This window comes from Oryzias melastigma, linkage group LG14, assembly GCF_002922805.2.
Source record: "Oryzias melastigma strain HK-1 linkage group LG14, ASM292280v2, whole genome shotgun sequence".
Taxonomy (NCBI): Eukaryota; Metazoa; Chordata; class Actinopteri; order Beloniformes; family Adrianichthyidae; genus Oryzias; species Oryzias melastigma.
Genome location: NC_050525.1, coordinates 21,782,680 through 21,794,951, shown reverse-complemented (window position 1 = coordinate 21,794,951; position 12,272 = coordinate 21,782,680). Strand labels below are relative to the sequence as shown.

The window sequence follows — 12,272 nt, the reverse complement described above, 5'->3', positions numbered from 1 at the left end:
TTCTTTTTATTTAATTTATGACAATATATCATACTTTAGAAGCTCAATCTTCCCTGATTGGTCAATTCCAAGAGAGACTCCTCCTCCAGTTCACCATCAGTACTACAGGGATTTCATATAGTGCTGGCTGCCAGCCAAATATGTACTCACTAAAGTCAAGTTGGCTACGTTTTATGACCACAAGTCTTTGGTTCAGGACGGAGTGTGCATGATGGCAGAGAAACCTGCATCTCTATCAGTCAAGCTGACATAGGGCTGTTTGTGCACGTGTGCACTCAGCTGAGAGGGTCTGCAGAGCAGAGACCCAGTCAATGGGTAGTAGTCAAAGGAAACATTTTTAAGTCTATTTGATTAAGATATAAAAGAGAGATTTGACACAATGTATTGACACTGTAAAAAGGGCATTTGTATTTTCTTAATACACATCTTTGAACCAAAGTATAGACTGACATCTTACTGCTTATTAAAGAAAGTTAGCAACTCAGCATCTTAGTATGTGGTAATTGCCACTAAAAAAACAACTTAACCTTAACTTGTTTGGGATCAAGCTTGTGTGTGAAATCATGTCATCATTTATCTAAATTGTGTTGGAGGCTTGTGTTGTATGTTATACTTTTGATGAATCTTTCTCGTCAATGTAAAACTTATTCAACACATTAAACACAAGAGCAAGCCTGTAAGTGTTCAGAGCAACTCAGCTGTTTGCAGTTACATGCAAAACTGCAACCTCAGCAGTTTTAAAAAAAGGAACGGCTAACAATGATTCTGCTTCCCAAAGCAACAGGAAACTGTGTAACATTATGAAAGCACATAGTAATGAATCCTCACCCCACCAAAATTTGATGGTAAATCCTGGCAGGACATGATATGACATGAATCAGGGATCTTTTATGTTCTGTAGTTTGTAGAATTGTGATCGTCTTAGGTAGTACATTAACTTACTCTTTTGGAGGGTTGAGGTCCTCAGGTCGGGTCTCAAAGAATATTCTGACCTCCTCACACTGAGAAATGTAGACTGGCAGCTGAATTAGAGCCTACAGACACAAAATGAGGTAAGAAACTTCAGTAGACTTAAAAAATGACAATGAGAGTCAATTGGACACATACATGAACTAGATACATAGAATTACATGCAATAATGCTAGTGTGAATGCTGAATTTGGCCGTTGAAGATGCTAGCTCTGATAGCTGAAAATGCTGAAATTGACAGCTAAAAACGTTGAAGCTGATAGCGGAAAATGCTGAAGATAATAGCTGAAAACGCAGAAGCTGATAGCCAGCTAAAATATTAGCTAAATGCCAAATTAGCCTAAAAAACGGAAACAAAAAACCATGGGTTAGCCAAAACAGCTACCATGTAGCCTAAAAAAAATAACTAAACTTTAAAATAGCCTAAAAAAATGAAAAAAAAGCCTAAATTTGCCTAGACTGCTAGCATGTAGCTGAAATATTAGCTAAATGCCAAATTAGCCTAGAAAACGGAAAAAAAAACCATGGGTTAGCCAAAACAGCTAGCATGTAGCCTGAAAAAAATAACTAAACTTTAAAATAGCCTAAAAAAATGAAAAAAAGCCTAAATTTGCCTAGACTGCTAGCATGTAGCTGAAATATTAGCTAAACTCCAAAATAGCCTTAAAACTGAAAAAAAAAACTAAATTAGCCAAAACAGCTAGCATGTAACTGAAATATTAGCTAAACTCCAAAACAGCCCCCAAAAAATCTTTGTAAATGCCAAAATAGTCCAAAAAGGTAGCATTATGGCATTTTAGAACCGTAACTTTTTAACATAAATATGAATAATAAAAAGGGAGGAGTATTATTCCTGAATAAATCAACTTAACCCTTAAAAAAACTTTCAATATTTTACTCTCCAAAAAATATATTTTGTCAAAATTATTCAAGTTAGAAATGAGCTCAAGATAACATCGGGCCATTAATAAAGATAAAATAAAATGATCTGGAGGGCCGGATAGAATTACCCGGAGGGCTGGATCCGGCCCTCGGGCCTTGACTTTGACACATGTGCTCTATACACTAAATCATTATTTTTTTTATCTAAAAAGTATCAAAACCCTGAAAGGCACACATTGTCAGTTGCTAAATAAAACACAGTCAAGTCAAAATGTAACCTTTTCTATAAAAGATGATGGATAACGGTGTGGGCCAACAGTCCCTGGGGCTCAAAAACCTTGCTAAATTTAAGAATAACTGTCCTTCACCTCCAGTCTTTTTACCTGCAGGTACTTTTATGATCATAGTATGAAAGTGACAGCAAACCTTTTCTGGGTATTGTATTTCTTTTTAATTAAAGAACTACCAAATATTCTACCTTCTAAGAAAAATCAATTAACATATTTAATCAGAGGTACGATTTTTTTAATTCATAAACCTTTGGAAACACCTACATGCTTATTAAAATAGTGTTTTTTTTTTATAAGAATTTCCCAGATTTTTAATCACATTAATTTATAACCAGGTTAAGTTTAAGAATGTAGCCACAAGGGGGCCCAAGTCAGGGTCTCACTGTGCCAGTCCCAAACCCGGATGGATACAGAGGGTAAAGGGGGGTAAAGAGGTAAAGGGGATCCAATTTAAAATGTTTGCCAAACCAAATATGCAAATCAGACCTATGATATTAAAGTTAAGTTTCAGAAACAGACACTTTAAGTTTATCATTTAAAGGTACATTTATGTCATTTACATCTGCTGATACTGAAACACAGTTAGACATTTTATTTCGTCCCTTTTTGTTTTCTCTTCTCTTCTCCACTCATTCTCTTCCAGCTACTCTGAAGAGCTGCAACAAAACACATGTTGGAGGAAAAAGACAGAATACCTGCCAACAGCGACCCAGTGAGGTCTATTTCTTACTCCCAATGAAGCTAGGCCACTCCTTCTCCATTTGCTTGGCAAGCAACGCTTTCTGCCATCCATCAAGCATCTTCTCTTGGCCTCTACCTCCAATTTTAATACTCCTAAGTGTTCCAGTTTTGTCCTTTCAGTGAGCACAGTCATTCTCTCACAGAGTCTGTCACACTTTGACAGACATTGCAAAGATGACGAAAGAAGATTGAAAGGCAAAGGCCCAACCCAAATGTCCTTGTTGAATGTCTTCGTCATGCTCAGCTATGACAATGACGGTGGCTTGGCTGTGCTTCAGCAAATAAGCAACAGAACTAAGACGGGCAAAGCACTCATCTGATGACTGGTGTCTATGTGTGCTCACGGACATACATACAAATACTGTAATTTATAGAGTATACTGCAAAAGATTTTAATGTAATGGCATAATCTTAACACTTGTCTTGTCCATACCTTGAGATGTCAACATAGCTGATTTAGGAGTTTTTAGTGGGTATCACCAGAGGACCCTTAAGTGCTGCCAACTAGAAGGTTGTGCCTAAAGAGGGGCAGGTCAGAGTGTATCATGATCCTGCTGTCCTCTCTTTGGATTTATTTCACTCCATGTGACAGCCTGTAGTCTCTACCCTCATTACAATTCTCCACAGGGAAGAGACAAGAGGGAGGCTCAGGGTGAATTACGTCAAACGGACTTTATGGATGTTCTTTGCTAAGGCGGTTCAGGAGGGGGCATTAAGGTAATTATGTGTGCATGTATTTGTGTGTGTTTGTGTGCAAAATTAGGCTAATTTACTCCCAATCAGGAACAGTGCATCATAGCTGGACCCAGCAACAGTAACTGAAAATCTACCTCCAAGTGTTCATGTTTGTGTTTGATCATTTATAAAAAAAATATTCAATGTGAAAAAATACAATTTGAACTTGTAGTCGCCATTGTCTATGTTTTTTTATTCTTTTAATCCTTTCAATTCAATTTTGAGTTTACACATTTAGATACATTATTAATCTACTATATGTTCAGAATATATTTGTTTTAATCTGATACAGTCCACATCCTATAAAATTGATTAGTAAGGTAATAATGACATTGTTCATATCATACAGTGTTACATGGTTTCTTAAAAGGAGAAGTTCTATCAAAAATGTTCAGATCATTAACATTGTAAACATTGTTCTGCTTCTCCTTGAGGGCGTTTCAGTTTGGCCACTAGGCCAATAGCATTATATCTTATTCTAGAAGAAGAAGAAAGTATGAGCAAAAAACAGTGCTTTGGACCACAAATTGTTACTTAAAAAAAATCCTTAAAAGAGTTCTGAAAATTCCTACCTGTGAGTATATAAAGATGTTCATTTCATTGACTGAGCGTTAGCATTAGCCGTCCTATGGAAAATTCCATTAAACGTTAGCATCAAGCTAGCAGACTTTAGCTTTATGCGCTAAATCGATCTATATTTTTATGAACCGATTATTGATCTGTTAAACTTAAATTGATTCAAATCAATCAATTTTATCAACCGAGCGATAGTGTTATTAATTTAGTGGTACCAGCTCAGCAGTTACTCTCGGTTTAAGCAAACAGGCCCCTCTCTTTCCCCCTTCTTTCTTTTATCCAAGAGTTTCCCAACATGAATAAAAACATTGAAGAACTGCTCAACCAAGGAAATTCCATATGAGTCAGGACACAGCCTCAGCTGTACAGCACAAGGGCTGACTCAGCTGTTCCAGAAGAAAAACTTTGGGTTTTACCTGAATACATGTAGAAATGTGTGAGAGTGCCTTTTCTTTTCTTTTCTTCTTCTTATTTAGTGTTATTTCAAAAGCTAAACTAAGAGGATTTTTTTAAAGAGCTAAAAAAACAGTTTATTATAGATTCCTAAAACAGTCCCCTTAAGAGCAAACCAGGCTTTACACAAGCAAAACATAAACAACTCATTACACCTTAAAGCAACCAAAAATTATCATTTTAGTACAAGAAAAACATATTAATTCTACCCTAATAACCGACTAACTTCATCTTATTCTTCTTTGGAAAAAAGTGCAAGGTACTAATGCTTTTTTAGGCAAGTCTAGAAAATGTGCTAAAAGCAAGCATATGAATTGTGGGTATGCTGACTGGAGCAAGCTAAGCACCGACATGCTTTTATGTCTTTACCTCAACTTTGCTGATTGTTACCACCACAATGAGACATACAGCTGCACCTCCCTAGTAGTTCTGGGAATAAACTGTTTCAGACAAGGCTTTCAAAGATATCGGATTTCCATTAAGGGGGTTTATAACCATAATAGCAATCTTAGAAGGAAATAAACATATGGTCAATCAAAATTCATTACATTTGTGGGAAATTCTTATGTGACAATTTAGCTGATAGTTACTTGTAGTTAGTTGTGTAATGTATGTAGTATTGCTTCGGTGATGCTTTGAAAATTAAAGTTCCATTCTACAATTTACCTGATTAAGAGAATATTTTCTCTAGCTAAAGACAATATTTCTGATATCATGAAAGTTGGATGTTTTCCCTCTAATGGAATTACTTTTGTCAACTTTTCTTCCTTTGGCATAGTACAGCAAAAATATATTTGACCTCTTTAGCTCCATTTAATTTCAGAATTTAAATAAATCATTGACCTAAAACATTGAAGAATGCCTCATTTAAGAGCTCTGTAAACCATGAAAGAGACTGCAAGGAATGAATCATTTGTTTATTGAACCAGACAGTTTTTCTTTAACACAAGTCTTTCAATTTTTAGCAAGTGATTGCGATGGACCAGGAGTGAACATATACGAAAAAAAAAGGTCCACAAGGACATTTTTTTTAGCTAAAGGTCCATTTAGTGCTTACTTTTCTGGTCATCTTTTTTGGCTTCAACATGTTTTTGTCAAGTTTAAGTTTATGTATCAAATGTTTTAGGTAGCCAAGACTGGTCTCCCGCATATTGGATCCTACACCCCCAGCTCCGGACAAAGCTATATTACATTTATAATTAAAACAAAAGATACTTTCAATTTGAAACATCACAACTACATACTAAAATGAAACCAAGTGTCATTTCCATTATGACACAGATTCCAGTTACTCTTAAATTAACTTTTAAGGCACTGGAAAAAAATAATTTCCTGTCTGCAATCCATTCACAACTTTCTGAGTAAGAGACCATAATTTGGCAACTGAAAGTTGTGATGTGCTTACACTTAAATACACACCCATTAATTAAATTTAACACCCTTTAATTCAAACTCTAAATCCACTTTCCTTTACTGGTCTCCAAATATAAGCTTAAAAAAAAAATCACAATATTGCCCAAATCTTATTCAAACACATTTGAGGGAAATACACAAGTCAAAGGTTTGTCATTTGTCCAAAAAAAATCAAAACAATATTCATACAAAGTCAATTTTTTTTGTCTAAAACAAAAACAGTTTACTTGAATCTTTTTTTTTTATTCATTGATTCAATTTTTAACAAAAGTTTTATTGCCAAGTAATATGCATGATATATAGATCAGATATAACTTTAGAATTAACAGCTGAATGTCATGTTCTACCCTTTCCTGGCAGAACTGTCTTGATCAGGCATTGACCCCTGAACTACTTATCAACTTTAATATTTTAAGCCCAATTAGCAGTATAAAATGATTCCTTTAATCAAACTTCAATGTCACAAACAAACTCATTCTAATTAAGATCCACAAAATCAGGAGACCACATTTAACATAATTGCTGTTTTTTTAAACCATTTAAGTTTTCATGCTAATTTATGAACATGAAGGTGCATCTGTGTTTTGTGCTTATCTTTGTAACAAGAATATTATTTCATTGTCCAGGATCACATTAAAATGATTTCTGTATTAAAAGGCTTTGAAAAAGTATAAGAATAAGTCAACTTAGATTATGACAACACCATGGTTTTTACTTTTGTGATTGCTGGCAACAATAGACTTAAAATTTGCTGTCAGTTTCATATTATGATTATAAAAGTACCAGCAGATAAAAAGACTTGTGGTGGAAAACATTTTCCTGCTGTCATTGCTTAACTTTGCCCGATCTATAGAAGGAATCATCCTGTATGTCTACTAGGTAACCCACTGAAAACAAAAACCCACAAAAAACAGATGAACTGGACCAGGCCACTCTTTTCTTTTGCCCCATGTTCCAGCTTTGAAGCCAACATTCCAATGCTTTGCTCTTTCATTGGTAAACAGCGGTCAGTGCCTCAAATTCCCATACCCTCCATAAACGACGTGAGTTTTATTAAAACCAGCACAAGTTTTCTGCACTCTGACCGTCACTGGAAGAGCCAGCTAATGATTTTGTTGTTTGCTTTCCACAGGAGTTACAATACAGTGACAATAAAGATACGTATTTTTTGGTCCTTCCAGAGTTCAGTATTTATTACGCCTGGCCAAGCCAGAATGGGAACACTCAAAGAGAGCTGCAGTTTTGATACTGTACTGACCCAGGCCTCTATTCAATATAAAATGGTTCTTTGCTAAACGCATTGAAATGCCCAGTGTTCTACTTCAAACACAACATCTTAAAGGAAATGTTTTCCTTGACAAAAGTTAATTTTGAAAACACTTGAAATAATTACAAATATGACACTTAGGTGTGTATTCAGACAGTCCCTTTGTCTGGACTGAGTCCTCTTAACTTGGTCCAGAACAAGTCCTGACCTGTATTTAGACTGGCGTCTACCGCAGATTTATTTTTCAAACTAAAGCCTGTAAACAAAACCACGTGACTACAGTCTCTTTAGTCATTGGCCAAGAATTACGAGGGTGGGGCAAAGCAATCAGAGGCGGACATTGCAGTCCTACCAGTCCTACACTTTAAAATCCTAGTTGGCATAGTTCACTTATTCAAACTTTTTATTTTGTTTCTCCGAGTCTGGATTGTATTCGGACTAAGAAATTTCAGAGTGAACCGAAGACTAGTCCAATTGGGAACGAACTAAGACCACCTCGAAAGATGGGTTTGAGAGTGGTTCCTGGTCCCAGACCAGGGTCCATTTGGGGTATTCAGACTGAAACTTTTGTTCTGGATTATCGGGGGAAAAAAACTCTGATTTACTTTAAGTGAAACAAATGTGTCCAGTCTGAATACACACTTACAGGGCAAGACCTTAAACTGATTCGCAGACTTACCCGGCAGTATTCATTGATGGGTCTCAGCCTCTTCATCGCTACATCTCTTATATGGCTCCGTCTGAACAGAATCTTCCCTGAAAACAAAACAGGAAATGTTGACTTAGAAAAAAAGACAAGCCAAACTTAACCCATTTATGATTTCTGTATAATTTGTCTGGGTTTTACAAAACACAGTTCTTTAATTAGCGTGCAGACACAATACACTTCTGTCATAAATAACAATGACAGCACAATGACACAACCAAGATGCAATTCAAAAAGTGTTTTGCAGTTAAAGCAATGAATAAATTATATTGGAATTGCTTGTATACATACATAACTACAAGCTTAGACAAGATGGCTTGTCGTAACACAAATAACTACAGTCTAGTCCTAAAAATGTAACTTCAGTTGGCAGGAAACTTCCGCTTGTTCTGCATGAGTAAAACTGCAGACGTTTCACCAAACTCACAAAAATCAGCAAAACTGAAAACTATATATAAAAAAAACTGGCTGCAGTAATTTCTTTGAAGAAGAATGAGATATTTTTCAGAAGTTTTAGAATCCTGCCATCAAGAAACTATGGTGGTTTCTTAAAGAGCAGACAAGCTGAAACTTGAATATCTCACAGCAGATAGTGTTGAACCATCAACCCCTAAAGTAACTCTGAAAAGAAGTCATTGTTTGTGTTACTTTTCATCTACAACTCAAAACTACAAATATGTTGGTGTTAGCCACAGAGATATGGAGTAAGCATTATTTGCTCTTATTTCTATGGTCAGTTTAGGAGATGAATGGGAATGCAGGAAGAGGTGTGGACTGCTGACTCCATATACTTTCAATGAAAACAGACCACAAACCAGACCACCAGCACACAACGTTCAAAGACCTTACCTTTAGATTTCATCTAAACAAACCTAATCTCATTTAAAATGTCTAGTTGAGTCAGTACCATTGACAAAAAAGAGGCCCAACCACAGAAAATCATGTCACTCTGAGGGTAAAGACAACAGCAGCAGTGTTACACTTTAACTCACTGCCATCACGTCAAAGCTACTTCAATAGTTAGGTAATTCCTGCAAACAATGTTATCTAAAGAAACTGCAAGTAAAGTCATGTCAAATGGTATGTTAGATATTGTCTTTGTACCAACAATCTAAAATGTTGATATAATTGAGGTTTAAACTGTTTCATCTATGAGTGTAGAAGATAAACCGTCAGTTCCTTTCCGTAAGAACTCCATCACACTTTCAGCAATTTCTGCAGTCTTTGAAGCAAAACGTTCCGCTCATTCAGGACATTTTTCCCTTTTTTTTGTGGCTAATTTAGCATTTAGATAATATTTTGGCAAGCTATCTGCTTGAGCATTTTTAGCTATTCGTTACAGCATTTTCAGCAATTAACATTCAGCCAACAACATTCACACTTTCATATATATATAGTTTTCTTAGCGATTTTTCTCCATGCAAGCCCAACATTTTTCTGTGCAACTATGTTTTGTTTTTCATTTTTTGTTGCCTTTTTTGCCATTTTTGAAACACTATTTTCGGTTTCCCATTGTATAACACTAGCTCACAAGAGTATGGTAGTAAAGTGTATTCAAGCAGTACTTTAAGGCAGGCAAGGAAGGTCACAATTCATTTTTTTAAACTCTTGCAGGAATTATTTTTGAGACTTTATCAACCTTTTTAGTTAATAAATATCTTTAATTTTTTTTTATCTATTTTATTTTCCATTAAATATTTTTTTGTGGATATTTTAAGAAAAAATCCTAGGTGTTGACTTCAATTTCCTTTTTTTTAGCAATCAGAATTGCAGATTTGCTTCAGTTTTTTCCCACAAAAAATACAGATTTAGTTTGATGCAGTAACTGTTTGATGACAGGCAGGAACTAACCGATATTTTTGGGAAATAGGTGCTGGTATAAATGAAACGTTTGTCAATGTAGTACAAGGAAAAAACAAGATCCAGCAACAAGAGAAAAATGTCATGTTTATATTGTTCTACTGATATTTAAAACCAAAAATAACTCACAAAAAAGCAAACAGCCTAACTGACATGGAGGTAAACCAGTTTGCATTCCTTTAAAAAAAGGTCACAAGTTCAAAAGCACACTCGAATATTTGACTTCTTCCCCTGTAAGATTTTTCCAAACATGTAGAGTCCTGCATGTGTGACTAGACAGGGGAGGTCAGCTGAATGAAAAAAGAGAGAAGACATCTCTGAGGTGTTGACTACACCTTGACAGACCAGCCAAAAGGATAAACTGTCTGGACAGCTCTCAAAAGCAAAAGAGATTTGAAGGTCAGCACCTCAAATGCCAACTTCTCTTTTCCCTTCTCGTCTGCCCCTCTTCCCTTCATCACTTCTCAAACTGAGAGCGCTCTTGAAGGTTTTCCCGAAGCAGTCTAAGGTCAAGAGAAAAGCATTTACTCAACAGTACCCACTTTGTATGCACGGCAGCTTACGGATGCAGCCGATGAAAAGAGCTTGTTTGGGCAGGGAGGAGGGAGGGACCGTCGCTGCCCTGGAGCCATGGCTAAAGGAGGCTAGACTTTATGGCAAATCTTAGCCGGCAGAAATGAAAAGAAAAGCCAAAAGAAAGAGTTAATTAACTCAGAAGAGGGGGAAAAAAGGGAAGAAAAAAGGATGAAAATTGTGAGCGGATTAGAATTCCTTTTTTAAAATACAATTTTGTGTCCTTTAAAAAGTTTGGTTTATTCTTTCTTAAGTATCCATTACCTTCAAGGACATTAATCCGTTCTAAAAGAGAATATTCACTTATTTCAAAATAAGGTACACTACAGTGGGGTTAAACTGCAAAACTATGACTGTAAAGATTTTCAGCTGAGATGTTTTCATTTTGTTCTTAAGAGCAAAAATTGACTAAAGATTAACCTAGATAATGTTTCGTTAAAGTAGCTTCTTCAGTTTAGAACTTAGGAACTGACTTGGATGCTTTTTGAGCTAAGAGTTGAGTAGCTCACATTACTGTTTTTTATAACTTTTTAATTTGGTAAGTAAAGAGTACTGAGAAACTCTTCTCTTCTGAACTCAACAAGCTACTAGGATAAGCATCAAAACGTCTTTCTAGATCAACCTTTGAAGAACAGAATCCTGTGATTTCAATGATAACGTAAGCCAAATGTTTGCTTTCTATTTGTTCTTGTCCTTTGGCGTGACTCACCCCCCCGAAAATGATTTAAAATTTCAAATAAACTCAAGTTAAGGCCTGTGTCGAATCATCAAGTCTTAACCCTTGTGCTATTTTATGGGGTCCAGATGACCCAAGCCTTACATTGTGGTGCTATCCGTCCTATGACAAATGTGGATGAAGGTGGGCAGGATTTCATGTCTGCTACAAACATCATTGGAAAAAAAAAACTCCCAACGTCAACATAACATAACTAGGATAGCAAAAGGGTTATACTGACTACATTGCTGAAGAATAACTTTTGGACTTGAGAGTTAAATACATTTTTTGTATAAAACAATGCACCTTAACGGTTTTCACTATATGAGAAATTGGTAGGTTAGGAGTATTGAATAGTTATTTTGGTGAATGTAATGACTGGGTTATTGTGCAGGTTTTTGCAAGAGCAGACGCAGCTTAATTTCCTGTGTATTACAGGTTTGAGACTGGTACGCCTCTTTAAAATAAATAGACAGTTATCTCTCTCTCCCTCCTGCAGACTGAAGATGTCTGTGGTCTAAATGAGGCTTTAGAAATGAGGTCATTGTGACTTTTCAAATAGTTCTGGTTTTGTTGGCAAGTCGGGGGGGTTAGTTTGCTATTCAGCTCCACAGAATTACACTTGACCTTTTCAACATGCTGTGACTCCTGTTGGCTTAGGTAGAAAAGTTTCCTGCCAAATTAAGAAGTTTTAGAAAGGGGGGAAAGCATAAAAGCAATTTCAGGTTCCATTTACAAAAAAGTCTGTGAAAATTACAGTCTTTGTCTACTTCTAGGAGACTATGATCTGCTATCACCAAGGGGCCTGTTGACAGCCTGACCCACATTCCACCTTAGGCATGGTTTATCTCAGAAGGCAAATCTACAGGCAGTGCCTCTAAAAGAATTCCTATGATGTTTAGACTAAATCATAATGATGGTAAACAAATATAAAAAAGAAACACCAACACTAGTACCTGAATATTTAAAAACTACCAGCCAAAAAATCTGGTTGAACTTTTAAAATATTATATAAATTGTTTTAATTTCTATTTATTTATATGTCACATTTGTGTTAAAGATAACACTTTATTTCTGTATGTTCATGAAAAA

At 35.8% G+C, this 12,272-nt stretch overlaps 1 protein-coding gene across 2 annotated transcripts in view; it reads right to left on the bottom strand.

The window, feature by feature from the left end:
• Window positions 1-12,272, bottom strand: part of sh3pxd2b (SH3 and PX domains 2B) — a 41,308-nt gene that overhangs the window by 11,009 nt on the left and 18,027 nt on the right. For both annotated transcript variants that reach the window (XM_024263192.2, XM_024263201.2), the window contains exons 4-5: window positions 8,006-8,082; window positions 943-1,034 (exon numbers count right to left, since the gene is read on the bottom strand). In XM_024263192.2, the coding sequence (XP_024118960.1) occupies window positions 943-1,034; window positions 8,006-8,082 (169 nt within the window). The remainder of the gene's footprint in view (window positions 1-942; window positions 1,035-8,005; window positions 8,083-12,272) is intronic.